Genomic DNA, 14,517 nt, shown 5'->3' with positions numbered 1-14,517 from the left:
CACGTCTGCTTACGATGTCAGACGTCAGCTTCGTGTCGATTGTCAGATCTTACTGCCAGTAATCATGGTACATGTAATGGTTATGCCCATGCCATGGCCCATCATCAAAATCATAGTAAACCGTATAGGCTGTATCATTGTATGTGGGCCAATGATTTGTACGTGTCCAAAGACCAATTGCGCTCCGAGGTCCGGAAGAAGATGCTCCCCGCCTAAGTGCGTGCTGTCGCCGATCGATCATCGCGGTCACGAGGACCAGACGTCATACATCGAGACAACTCGAGCTGTAGCGACCACATGCACATTGCATAGACTCATGCCATGGTAGAACTGCATGACAGGTCAGTATTGTACTGATTGCCATGATGAAGGACCAGCTACGACAGTACCGGTGCAAGTGTTATGTTTCATGTAAATAACCGGGCACATCTGCACATACCAGTAGTAGATATATGTACCATTCTTGAAGGCGATGGACGATGGTACTTGGTAGCAGGGAGTAGTACAATAATAATTATAGTATTGTACTACTCCCTGCTTGGTAGCGAGATTGTCGGAGCGTGACATGTCAATGTAACACTCATGCACCCTGCGTGCTGGCACCGCTCTGCAGCCTTCACAGTGCCAGTGGCACATTGCCGCTAGGCTGCAGTGAGTCTGTCGGTTCTACATACCGGTATGACATGTGCACAGTCACTGCTAATAATTGTCTGAAGATTGTCTTAGCCTTGCTATGTGCAGGAAACGCAGCGTTACAACAATGATCTACAGACAATGTAGCCGGTTATCTCTGTTCCCTTCTGCACAGTCAGTGCGTTTATACTGACTTTACATTATGACTAATATTATCATGTCTATGTCAACGTTGTCCATTGTGCCACACCATCAGGTACTTGACATGTAGCAGCATTGCACACCATGAAATACCAGTACAGCCTACGAGCACACACCAGAACTCGTGTGTAAAACAGCTGCACTTCTGCCTGTTTGGTGCACGACTTTACCTACCAACCCACCAACCAACTCACCAACCAACCCAACCCACCAAAGCAGGCACACAAGCAACCAGGATTTAAGAGATCAGTGGCGAGTGAAACTGGGCATAATTTATATTCTGCATGCATGACTGAATCATGATGGCTGCGTGGATGGTTTCCAGAACCTAGCTACACCTGGACATATTTTGTATGTTGATTAGGAGGAGGAGGACAGCTGAATATACAAAAGCTACAGTTGCAGCTATCCTTATTACGAGGATTGTCACGAGAAGAGATCCGAAATCACAGATGCTGCACATGCTCATACAGGTAAGTCAAGCCAGTGATTGTCTACTTGTTTGCATAATAGATACTTGTATGAGTACGAACACAACAAACAGCCTAAGGCCCTTTCCTTTGATTTACGGCATACTGAAACACAGGATTGGAAACAAACACTCGGGTCCATTGCGGTTGGGGTAACTTTAATCAAGAAATACAGACCTTGGGAGACCGCTCATGGATTATGACATTTGCAAGTAAATGAGTTCTTCAGGATACTCTTCCTCTCTAGTGCGAAGTAGCTAGACAGAGGTGGAGACGGCGACGGTCACAGCACATAATCCCCATGACTGCAAGAACTAAGAAAAACACAGCACTGATCCCCAAACACACCTCCAAAAGCCATCAGCAGTGTCCAGAGCACTAAACGAGGAGCACATCTGCTTCTGCAGCATTCAGGATAACCAACGAGAAGCACTTGGAAGGACAGGAGCGGCACCTGCTGCCAGCTCAGTAAGCAAACACATGCCGAGCACAATGGTATATTTCACGCACCACACGCCTCATACACCATAGCCCGTTCTTTTCTTCCGGTTCTTCTTCTTTTTCTTGCCCACGCCCTGGAAGCGGTTGACTTGACGTCGGATCCTTTCTCTGGAGATGTATTCGGGCTTGACAACGATATCCTCCTCTAGAGCTGTGCACCAAAGTGAAAAGAACCAAAAAGATACTGGGCTTCTGAACACTTCTGCAATAGTCCCCATGTGAGCCATTTCTTCAAAACACGGAGGCGCCATTGCAGCCATTGACGCATTCTTAGAAACTACTCCACTCTTCTCAGTCACCCACTGCAAAAGTGCTGATGACGATCACAAGGAAATGTTCTTGGAGTCTACCGTATTTTCCGGAGTATATTAAAGCCGCACTTTACCAGTAATTCACCCGAGAAAAGTTGGTACGGCTTATACTACGATGATCAAATGCATGGTGATAAACAGAGTAGATGTCTGTATTTCGTGTCAAAAAGTCTGGGCGTGGCTCCAGTGCGGCTTATACTCCAGTGTGGCTTATACTCCAGTGCGGCTTATACTCCAGTGCGGCTTGTACTCCAGTGTGGATTGTACTCCAGTGTGGCTTATACTCCAGTGCGGCTTATCCCTTTATGGACGGATTACTAGCACAGTACGCACCAGAATTACAAAATGTCAGTACAATTTTCAACTTTACCATGTCAAAACTTTGGTGTCCTTCACTTGATTTTCACAATCAAGGGCTCATTGGAAAGCTCTTGACGAGAGCAACGCCAGGGTACCAATCTCCATTATCCAGCCGCCACAAATCAGGCGCGGTAACACAGCAAAGTCGTCTCCAAGCCTGATATGCAAGCAAATTCGTCCCATCACCGCCATTCCACTCTCCTTCATCGCAGAACGCTCAAATCTGTTCGAGACGATTCAAACTTCAGCCGGCTACGTCATTATCATGTGCTCAGTCGCTCAAAGAGCACACGAAAAGGGGTTTTCCCCCAAAATGGTGAAATGATCGATCAAAAATTTGAATTTGCCGAGGTGAGAATACGGCGTGCGATATCTCTGGCGTCCGACATCGTAACTCTTCGGCGATTGTTGCATTGGACAGCTTGGAGTTTCCGCTACCACGTAGACCCTTCGATTGTGGAATTTGCTCAAGAAACGATGGAGTTACGAAGATTTTACCGCCTGCAGACTTTCGATCTTATTAGATCGAAACTCGTACAGTCCGTCCACAAAGGGTTAATATACTCTGGAAAATACGGTACCCAATGGCCATACATATTGACGTGTGTATGAAGTGCCGAGTGTGCAGTGTGCAGTGTATCCTTGTCATTGCTACGAGCGCATATACAGATAGTCCATGTATTCCGTATTTCACCCTGCATGTATAAAACCCTTTTAAAAATAAGGGAATGGATAATGCATATAAATGAGCAAAGCAGAATCACGTGTAGTCATAGTTCTCACCGCGCATATCTTTCTCACGCTGAATCTTGACCTTGGTTTGACTTAGTTTCTTCTCCATAGAAACACGCATGTTAGTCTGGGGCATTCTCTCCACCATGCTCGACATGAACTGGCACCAAGAAAAACAAGCAAAATTGGCACTGTTGAGAAGGGAATGAAAACGTCGGGCAAGTTGACACTGTTCAGAATGTCCTGTTGCTTGGATCTGCTGCGTCGGTGCATACCGTGGGAATGGACACTGACGAAAGTTGAATAGGATACCGGTAATAGAGGGATTGACATGGCTAGTGAGTCGTGCTGCTAGTACTATACCATACATGATTGTACTTCAAGTACGCTAGGATTCTCCCAAATGAGAACATTGTAGTGAACATGTACAAGAATATTTTCCTGGTACTATTGGGGAGCACATGGAGAAGGTATTAGAGAGGGTATTGGGGAGGGCATGGGGGGGGGGGGGGGGAGGAGGAGGGTACGGGGAGGGTATGGGGGAGAAGTGAATCAATGTCGCTGTGTACTTCCCAGGTTCTTACTTGTAGAGCATTCATTTCTCCACGATTGACCGTCCTCGCCTGCTCCTCTAAGGTTTTACCGAGATCAATTAGTTTTGCTTGGCAGCTGTGGGCAACCTCCATAATGTGCTCCTCATCGGTCTTCGGCACTTCAAACCGCTTCTGATACTTGACGGGCTGCAGAACGGATCCAGAAAGCAGCAGTGAATGATAGGATGGTTATACCATAGGTATACAATACATGGCAGGCCTTGGTCTCTGACTATTACGGTAAAAGTCAGTCAATAAGAACAGCTACACCATATATAGGCCAGTGGTTAGAGCATCGCTGGCCTCAAGCGAAGGTACCTGATTCGAGTCCTGGACTGGTGGTGACAGTCAATTTGTCTTCAGACTTTTCCCCGTTTGCATCGTTTCCCTCAAACCAATGAATAAACAAGAGCCTGTTCAAGATAAATGTCCCCTTCATCCTTTCGACTTTGTCTGGTGAAGTCAAGTCAAGCCAAGCCCGCTAAACATAATGACCAAAAATCAGTACTGGTACAGTTTTCACATGCAGTGGGCAGTATGTACCATTGTTCCATGCTATGGCATACACTGGATAAAAATTACTTTTTTTACTGACGCGTAAGTCAGGTCTCAGGGAAGCTAGTTCGCGCCCGAAATTTAGTACCCTGCCTGAAGTAAGTACATGTACGTACTTTAATTAAATAAATTTCACGGTTCGCGTGAGACTCGGCTGGAAGCCGAGTTTTCCGCATCTGCCGTGGGAATGCCACCACCCTCTAGGATCAAAGGCGCAGATGCAGCACCTAAACGGTGGGAGGTGAGTAGATCAGACCCACCACCAAGTGGTCAAAGACCGAAATATCCACAACGGAAAACGGGTTAAAAGCAGGTACTGAGACATAAAAAAAACACATACCTCTATGTAACTGGCAGTTAGGGGACTATTACGGTAGCCCATTTAGAAAAAGTCACTTGTACAGGCACGGTAGCCCATTTACTCACATAAAAGCGTTGCATTTACCAGCAGAGCACCTATCAGTGTCCAACAGGAGTTCCAGCATCCTTGCAGCATGGGCTTTGCACATTGCACTGATCGGGTGAGGTGCCCTTGTGCCAAACTGGCTGTGTTTCTTGCAGCTAAAGCACTTTTCAAAAAACTTTGAACACTTTGAGCTGCTTTGTTGTTCACTAGGCCTGATTGCAATCGATTTGGCAAGTGACTCTAAGCTCCGCGGACGAGACCTAACAAATTGGAACTTGCTGGCTAGCTATGTGAAGATTGAGAAGTACTACACAATGGGTAAGCAAACATGTAAGGGAACCTTCATGTCTTCAACGCAAGAGTCAAGCTTCCCCGCTGTTTTTGACTGCCATCGTTCCTTCTGCAGATTGTACGGAAACATACTACGTCCTTGACTTTCTTTGAACACATGCCAGGTATTCGTAGTAAATGCTCATCACAGTAGTGTTAGGACGAAAGGGCTCCCGCGACAATGGTGGGTATCACAAGCCAGGCTCATAGTGTTACAACACAGTACACGTACATCAGGTAAGTGAGCTAGCTTCTGGCTGAGGTGCAGAATGCCGTTTCTGACTTCGTCCACTTTGGACCATACTTCCAGTGCGGCAATCTCCAGCAACTTGTCCCTGGGCGCGCAAGCACACAAGCACGCAAGCACGGAAGCAAACGGTACGATAACAGTGTAAGAAGAATAGTACACAATGCCTGCGGATCACGTTGTTACCGTGCCGCGGCAGTAATTTGAGAATTACTGGTATGGAATGTTGCCGTAACTATGTGCGTTGATATGTCTTCAGCGCCTTCCAACCAATTCACTGTGCACTATATTAATAGCACATGCATATGAAAGACTACATCTCCTTGATAGTGGGAACGTGTTGAGAGATATCGGAAAGCGGGAACTAAGTATGAGGGTTAAAAGGAAGAGCAGAATGATGATATGCTTTACATTGTGCAAAACTTGCTATGTATAACACTGACATTGTCTACGTGTTCAGAGAGCCGCCGGCCTAACCTAGCAGCAATTTCATTTGACAATGAAACTTGTGATACCAGTAGTCCTTGAAATCCCAATAATTCCCTCAAATTGAACTGATGAATATCTTGAACTTTCCCTTAGACATTAATATCCAACAAACGGCTACAATGAAGAGTAACTAAACATGGTCTACGTACTCTTTCTTGACACTTTCGATCTGTTTCCTCATGTCATCCAGCATTCTTTGCCCACTAGAGACGTCCATCCACGACACAACAGAGAAAGTAGAAAGCCGAATACTGAAGTGTAGCACTTTTCAAGCCACACGTGTGTATTTGTGTGTGTGTGTGTGTGTGTGTGTGTGTGTGTGTGTGTGTGTGTGTGTGTATGTGTGTGTGTGTGTATGTGTGTGTGTGTGTGTGTGTGTGTGTGTGTGTGTGTGTGTGTGTGTGTGTGTGTGTGTGTGTGTGTGTGTGTGTGTGTGTGCGGGTGTGTGAGAGGCTGATAGTGACCATTGGATTTTGAAGGCAGGTCAACTGTTGAGGAACAGCAAAAGCAGGAGGAAGAGGAGGAGGAGCAATATGATCAGCAAAGAGGAGGCAGGGGAGGGAGGGAGAAGGAGGGGAGGGGGAGGGAGGGAGGGAGAAGGAGAGGGAGGGGGAGGGAGAAGGAGAGGGAGGGGGAGGGAGGGAGGGAGAAAAACGGGAGGGGGAGGGAGAAAGAAGGAGAGGGAGGGAGAAAGAAGGAGGGAAGGGAGGGAGAAAGAAGGAGGGAAGGGAGGGAGAAAGAAGGAGGGGGAGGGAGGGCGAAAGAAGGAGGGGGAGGGAGGGAGAAAAAAGGAGGGAGAGAGAGGGAGAAAGAAGGAGAGGGAGGGAGGGAGAAAGAAGGAGAGGGAGGGAGGGAGAAAGAAGGAGGGGAGGGAGGGAGAAAGAAGGAGGGGCAGGAAGGGAGAAAGAAGGAGGGGGAGGGAGAAAGAAGGAGGGGAGGAGGGAGAAAGAAGGAGGGGAGGAGGGAGAAAGAAGGAGGGGGAGGAGGGAGAAAGAAGGAGGGAGAGGGAGGGAGAAAGAAGGAGGGGAGGGAGGGAGAAAGGAGGGAGAGGGAGGGAGAAAGAAGGAGGGGAGGGAGGGAGAAAGAAGGAGGGGAGGGGGGAGAAAGAAGGAGGAGGTGGAGCAGCCACAGCTGTGGGAGGAACAGGATGAGCAGGAGGAGAAGGAACAAAGCTGGAGCAGGAGAAGGGTGGACATGAACAAATCCCTTTAAGTAGATCAGTAGAGCTGCAAGCGATGGATGATAATGACGAGGGGAAACATAAACAATACGAACTACATCACCTGGATAATTTGGCTGCCTGAGAGAATTTGAGTTTCTTGAATGCCTCTTCCACTTCCTCCTAGTGCACACACAAATACAATGTCCAAAAGAGTAGAGGCTGGGTTGGGCCTTGGTATTGCTGTGTCGTATCCGGTCAGGATCATGGGCCGTGACTCCTAAGAAGAATATCTGCATGTACTGAGGTATGCCATCTATGTAGCATTGAATGGATTGTAAGCCATCTATTTAGCATAGTGGATTGAAAGCTAAGCATGAGTCCCTGTGTTGACAGTCAATAGAAGTGACACTGAACTAGAATACTACTCTGTTTTTCCAATGGTACCGTACGAGAACAGAACGACAGTACATCAGTGCTGGAAACACTGGAAAGAGAAGACCATGACTCGTAAGGTCGCGGGTTGGCAATGCGCCGCAGTAAAACTATTGAAGTACAATGCAATACAGTGTTATGTTAGTGCTGCACTTGCCCGCCTCTCCTTCATGTTGCCAACGCTCTTCTTGCTCTTGTCAGCTTCTTCCTTCAGTGCTTCATTGAGTCCTGCCTCGTTCTCTAGCAGCCTTGCCACCGTCTGAACACATACAGCAAAACGTAGCATGATTTGTTAATTTGTAATCGGTCTGTTGGAGTTACATGACTGTACATATGTGTTGATGTATGGGAGGATTTGGGTGAACTAGCGGATTTGCTTGTGGACGCTAAGTATACAGCAGACGTCGACAGTTTTGATTTAGATACATGTAGTGCAGAAGTGTGTCCACGAGTCCCGTAACTCTGTCTAAGCTGCTCTCAACTGATGATGCAATATCATAGCCTCTATAGGTAGACTTAACACAGTGGCAATCTGATGCATGCACTGAGAGTCAAACATCTGCACAAAGTACAGTAATACTTACGATGGGGGACTTCGTACCAATAGCAGCGCCGATCTTCAACATGACCTCCCTGAATCCTTCCATCTCGCCCTCAACCGGTGCTTTCTGCTGCACCGAATACTTTTTTTCTGAAAATGAAACACAGGGTATAGACCCAATACGACAGCTGAATTTGAAGTCGAACTTGCAGCAGGCCCGCCAGAAACGGTCCGGTTGCAGGTTAACCGCATAACACATTGCCATGCAATCAAGTAATTACTTGTGGTGCTGAGGCAGCAACACAGTCTGAGAGTGGGATATTAAAAGTTTTTTTTTTTTTTACTAGAAGCAAGGAACGTGTACAGGCGAAATGCCACCATACCAAGAAGTCATCTACAAGCAGGGCAATCTCAAAGACAAGTTCTGATACAATTTACCTGGCTCTTTCGGTACCGCCTCCGGTCCATACATCATGGAAGACTACGCGGCACACAAACACAGCACGCACAAACCATGCCAGTACTAAGAACATGGTAATATCAAAGTAAGAAGGTAAAAAGGTCAAAAGTCCAATGGGGCAACAGCCAATTCTTTCTATATCAGTGGATATGCATTGTCTCTTCCAACACCCAGTTCACATAATTTCTTCTGCGAAAATTCTGCTAGAAAGTTGAACGTTTTAGCCTGCAGATCGACAAGACGGTAATCCATTTTTAATGTCATCATTTTAAGCAAGAGATGCTATAGTCAAATACTACATGTGTAAAAATCTGCTCGTGCTATGATCCTTTCATCAAGCTGGTTGGGTCTAGAATCAACCCTAGCTTTCCCAGTGGACAGACGGTTGAAGCAAGAAGTTCACTGTGACTCACCCTTCTTTTCGGATTCTCGGCCTCCTCTCTGTACTCCTCGACTATCTTCTGGTACTTTCCCAGGATGTTGTTGTTCTTCTTCTTGATATCATGAAGTGTGCCCTCCTTGTCCGTAACTCCTCTCTGGCAGCATGATAGAATGCATATATCAGTATGTTGGTCATTGTCAGAATCCTGGAGTGGCACTCATATCATAGACTCAGAGAGCTCTGATCTGCGACATCATTGACACATGATGTCAGAAAGATGACCGGGCCATGGGATTATCGTGCTTTTCACAATGCACAATCTATTGTCCGTAGTGTCAACACCCCCCGGAAAATGCACTAGTCCGGCACCAAAGGGTCGTCACATAACTGGCAAGTTGACTGAGCTGTATACATGTACGTCTGCCCTGCACAATGTCGGTATGCACGAGTACCAATGGAAGTGTGCTGCCCATGATTCAAGTTTCAAATGCACGTGGCTACAGTGGAATACTGCTGAAAGGAAGTTCCACATTGACCTCTGTAGGCCCGGCGGAACCGGTTCGGTTGGCCAGGCCATGGCCGGACCAATGTTTTGGCTACCAACACGTGAGGAGGTCATGTTCATCCACAATATATCACGCCCATTGTGTGAAGAGGGGCTGTGGTATGGCCTGACCAATCCAAAACTGCTTCCGCCTCTATTGCTCTAGGAGTAAATAACTTATAACTCCATGCAATGGCACTATTAGCTACCTTGACATCATCAGCTGTCTCGTGAACTGAGCAGAATATGAATGATGCATCCAGGTACTCTCTCTGCCGTCTCTTGATGAAGAACAATATTGCTAGCAGTAGCCTGTCAAAATGAATCCGGTCCTTGTACCGCCACATACACATGCACATGAGTGTGTACAGACACGTATACGAGGATGTACAAACACACGCACACAAGCACACATGCACTCGCACACACACACACACACACACACACACACACACACACACACACACACACACACACACACACACACACACACACACACACTTGTACTTGTACTTGTTGCTCACTGCCAAAACTGGTCACGTGGGTCTCCCCGGGAGAGGGGAGAGAGACTCAAAAGGAATCTTGGAAAGATGACTCAACTGGCTATTGAACCGCCCAACGGCCGACGCCCCCTGAAATCTCCAAAACTCTGGGTGGACTTGAAAATGATCCCACTTATGGGCTCACCACACCTCAGTAAGTGGGTGAGGACAAGGTGCAGAAAAACACACACACGCACACACACACATACACACATGCATGCATGCATGAATATCATCTTGGAATTCGGTCCTGGATGAAATCCTTCACTACATCGTAAAAGACTACAGTGCACCATCTCACTAATGCACATGAATGAACTGGGTACTGTGTACTCCCAACACTGTTACTCCAAAACACTCACTACCAATGCACTCACAGCACTGTACGGCAGTAATGTGCTTTGTCTATCGTGCCTGGATGACAGACTGGAAGCACATGATTGTAGTGAGCGCAGTGCGAATGTCCACTACAGTCAGACCTCGCTTATCAGGTCCTCTTTAATCCGGATCCCTCGCCATCTGGAAGAAAATTGTTGGTTACCAATTTACAGCATATGTCATGTATACATACAGTATGTGTGTTCGATTATCCGGTTCCCTCCCCTATCCGGATATTTTGTGGAGAACGGATGTGTGCGGTTAAGCGAGGTCTGATTGTACTTGTGTTAAGGTTTGAAAAGTCCCCAGTGTTTAGTACACTGTGTACATGTACTTGTATGATCTGCACCTGATCATGTACATGTACTGTGAAACTAACACAGGGCTAGAGGGGACTGCGGCAATGGAAACTCTATGCTCACTGTCTTACATGGAAAAATGTGGGCACAAGTTATGCGATCGAGTGACTCAGTCCACCAACTGAACCAGATTTTGAACAGTCAGACGTGCACAATCTAGCACAAACCTGACAAGGAGTCCATGTTACAATTTCTTCCTTGGCTCACCATCTGAGGACTCAGTGTCTTACATTTGCCATTTTCTCCACCATAACATGGTAGAGAGTGTTGATACGGCGAGCGTCTTTAAGTCTCTCCCGTATAAGCATCACTTCGTTGGAAATAGTCGTCAGGGTCTTGGCCTCCTTGATCTCGTTGTCCTGAACTTTGGTGACGTACTTGTATTCCAGCTGCCGGGCATTGAAGTCTGTCCTCAGCTCCTCTACACGGGTTTCATGCTGCTTGTTCTTGTAGCAGAGCAGATCCAGGCGTTTCTTGGATAGGCTGATCTTTCGGTCTAGCTCCTGCCGCGCTTTCTGCATACACCACGTGCATAACGGTTATCCGCGCAAACACACAGGTAAATGCAGACAGACACCGTACCAGTGTAAGGCAATGCATGTAGTCCTAAAAGTAACATCTCCTAAAGCATGGGCTTGCCATAGGGAAAGGTTTTCGACTCACACATCGAAGATAAAGAAGAGGTTGGTGCGACACACTTCCACATCAAAGATAACCAATACAAATGTATGATGCAGAACGCCAATATTCCAACTCCTAAGTGGCATCTACTTCGAAGTACAATCATCAAGCAAAGATGGAGCTCAGCAGCATGCAACCAATTTCACTACCACTTCTACCACTACTGCTTGTACTACTTTCAAGTACATGTACAAGATCATTTTCCTCTGTAAACTAAGCGTGACATATACGGTGTGTATTCCGTACGACCGTCGCTCACACTCGTGACCATCCAAGTCACTGTTTCGTCCTTTGTAGACTCATCAGTGCAGCACAGAGGAAATGAGGCCGAACCTGATAGCAATGAAAAATAAATTTTCCAAAGCCAGATTTAAACCACACAAGTCAGTATAACTGTTACAGATGAAGGGATACTAGAGTTGGGTAAGCCGGCTCACCTTACTATCCATACCCGCAAATCGTGGTGGCATCGGGTTGTCGGCGTTGTCAAACGCTCGCTTCACCAGCACTTCATCTCCCTATGGACCAAGGGAAAGAAAATAGCAGTGCACAACTGCAGTCTGTACAAACAGCGCAGAGCAATGTGCTGTGTTCGTGACAGCTAAATCATGCACATGATAATAATTATTGCTTTTACACAACCTCCCAAGACATGGGTTCCGACTGATTCAACTGTGCATGGTGAGGGCAAGTGACCATCCAGAACCAGGAGACAGACTGTGCCTGCATACTGGAACCACAAGATGCATCTTGTGCTCGGATCGATGGTGGGGTTGCAGCCCCCCCTCCCCTACACGGGTTCGGCTTCACACCACTTACACGAACACGCATCACAAGCTCTCGGCGAAGGATCTTGTTTGCCGCACGCAGTCGTCTGATCTTCTCCGCATTGAAGTCACGCTGTCGCATAGAAGACTCCTCGTATGCTTTCCTATCTCCCTCTAGATCAGCATGAACATGCACGGAGGAAAGCAGCACAGCGCTATAAACATGATAAAGTGGTGTTGCATCTATCACATGACCATACGGGACACGGCCATGTTGGCTCTAACTCACGTTAACCCTTGCATCTATGGGTCACATGACGTCGGCCATGTTGGTCCCACTGTTCACATGACATGATCACGTTCTACAGAAATTTAGTCACATGACCAGGATGTGAAACCACTCTATAACAGGTGATACTAAACTAGGCTTTCTAAAAACACCAGGGATTCCCACATGACAAATCATGCACACATGTCACCACCCTATGCACGGTACACTCATTACCTCTTTTATCCGTGCGGTCCCCGGGCACTGGCCATAACTTGCAAACTTCCGTAACTCTGAATTACGTACGTTTTTTGATGGGGAAGTGCCAGACGGATCTGGCCTGTGGCGTCGCTATTTAGACAATTGGCAAAAGAGTAGTAGTATTTCTACTACAACTCATCCACAGAGTTCCCGGTAGACCGGAGTGCCTGCAACTTCGAGGTCTGGATAAGAGAGATGAGTGAACAATGTGTAGGTCCAACCTAAGTTTTCTCTCTCTATCTCTCTCTCTCTCTCTCTCTCTCTCTCTCTCTCTCTCTCTCTCTCTCTCTCTCTCGCTCGCTCTCTCTCTCTCTCTCTCTCTCTCTCTCTCTCTCTCTCTCTCTCTCTCTCTCTCTCTCTCTCTCTCTCTCTCTCTCTCTCTCTCTCTCTCTCTCTCTCTCTCTCTCTCTCTCGCTCTCTCTGCACGGTATCGAATATCCCAAGTTCTCAAACATGTGACCTGTCTCTACCGCAATTGGAATGACACACACCCTAAGCCAGTGGCCAACACAGTGGCATATTACATATACTGTGGCTGATACAGTGGCCGGTGCAGTGGCCGATGTAGTGCGTGATGCAGGCCATTATGGTGGCTGATACAGTGGCCCGTACACAGCGGCTGATGCAGTGATCAATGCAGTGGCCCATTTACAGTGGCCGGTGCAGCGGCTGATAAGGTGGCCTGTGCAGTGGCCGATGCAGTGGCCGATGCAGTGGCCCATACAGTCTTCAAAAATTTAATGATAGCACACTAACCATACACTTTGTCTATGGTCCTGATCATCTTGATCTCATCCGTGATGTGCACTACCCGCCGATGGTACTTGTCCTCCTTGACCCTGACCAGGCGTCGCTGCGTCTCTTTGGTGCTGAGAGGGTTCGTATCTTCTTTCTTCTCCTTCTTGTCTGCAGAGGCATTCATGTAGAATGGTGTGTGCTCTCGGCTACCCCCTCCGCCCAGCAAGTTATCTTCATCATAGTAGTCCATGAAACCCTTCGTCGGTGGTCGATAGTAGTCGATCATGGATGATTGCAGTCTATCGTCTTCGTGCGCTTCTTCGTCGATGAACGGGTCAGGCCCGTCATCTGATTCACTGGACGAGTCAGGCTTCGGCGGAGCCATAACAATCGGAACATCATCACCCGAGGACTCGGCGTCGTCGGCATCCTTGTTGGTTGTCGCTTCTTGTCCGTTGCCCGCAGGGCTAACGGCAGGTTCTTCCGCTTCCGCCGACATTATCTTGCCACCGACCAGAGCACCACCGACACTACACGGAGACTGAGTTATTATTAGTACCAAGAGTATGGACGCTTGTTAGTACTTGGAACACTCGGTAGGAGCCATTCCCGCAAGCCCCGACAACTGTCCTGTCGCTCTTTCTCCACCGTGTAAACTGTGACCTGGTGACCGTAAAATGATTTACTTTCCTATTCACCAGGCACGATAGTATACTAGTGCACTACGAGCGGAGCAAATGGCGAAAATAATAGGGAGGTTCTGCTCTACGTTTTGGGAACGCGACGCAAAGAATCACGCGAACTTTCTTCGCGTTCCCGATCCCGTAACGTAAAGAAATGCTAGCTGTTCTGCTCTACGCGTTTCACCTAGAGAAGTCACGTGGAATGTGTACTGGGAATTTCCCCTTCCATATTTGGCAGTTTTTCTGCATGCAGTTGATCGATACCCAGCAAATCCGTACGCATTTTCTCTGCATGTGCCACAACGTAGAGAACCCCATCTCCGCGTAGAAATCTGGAGCCAAAACACGCGAAGCCGTAGACTCTAACCCAGACACCTGCTCTAGCGCTCTCTACATGATTTCTCTACGTTTCACGTATAGCAGAACCTCCCTAGTACTACATGTAGTACCAAGAGTACATAACCCCCCAGAGTGTGCAACGCCTGATCCAG

The 14,517-nt window shown here is 47.4% G+C and overlaps 1 protein-coding gene across 1 annotated transcript; it reads right to left on the bottom strand.

The window, feature by feature from the left end:
- Positions 1 to 1,071: 1,071 nt before the first annotated feature.
- Positions 1,072 to 14,103, bottom strand: LOC135814717 (outer dynein arm-docking complex subunit 3-like). The gene is made up of 15 exons (XM_065327885.1): positions 13,362 to 14,103; positions 12,129 to 12,250; positions 11,747 to 11,827; positions 10,859 to 11,143; positions 9,559 to 9,681; positions 8,837 to 8,959; positions 8,402 to 8,444; positions 8,007 to 8,113; positions 7,580 to 7,681; positions 7,112 to 7,170; positions 5,978 to 6,031; positions 5,325 to 5,427; positions 3,793 to 3,948; positions 3,260 to 3,368; positions 1,072 to 1,956 (listed from the first exon to the last, which is right to left on the bottom strand). Exons 1-15 carry the CDS (start codon positions 13,840 to 13,842, stop codon positions 1,823 to 1,825), a joined length of 2,082 nt encoding a protein of 693 aa, XP_065183957.1. The 5' UTR covers positions 13,843 to 14,103; the 3' UTR covers positions 1,072 to 1,822.
- Positions 14,104 to 14,517: the final 414 nt, after the last annotated feature.

The sequence above is a fragment of the Sycon ciliatum genome, chromosome 4 (genome assembly GCF_964019385.1).
Source record: "Sycon ciliatum chromosome 4, ocSycCili1.1, whole genome shotgun sequence".
In the NCBI taxonomy this organism is placed as follows: domain Eukaryota; kingdom Metazoa; phylum Porifera; class Calcarea; order Leucosolenida; family Sycettidae; genus Sycon; species Sycon ciliatum.
The sequence above is the reverse complement of the archived record's forward strand: the minus strand, read 5'-3'. Positions and strand labels throughout refer to the sequence as shown.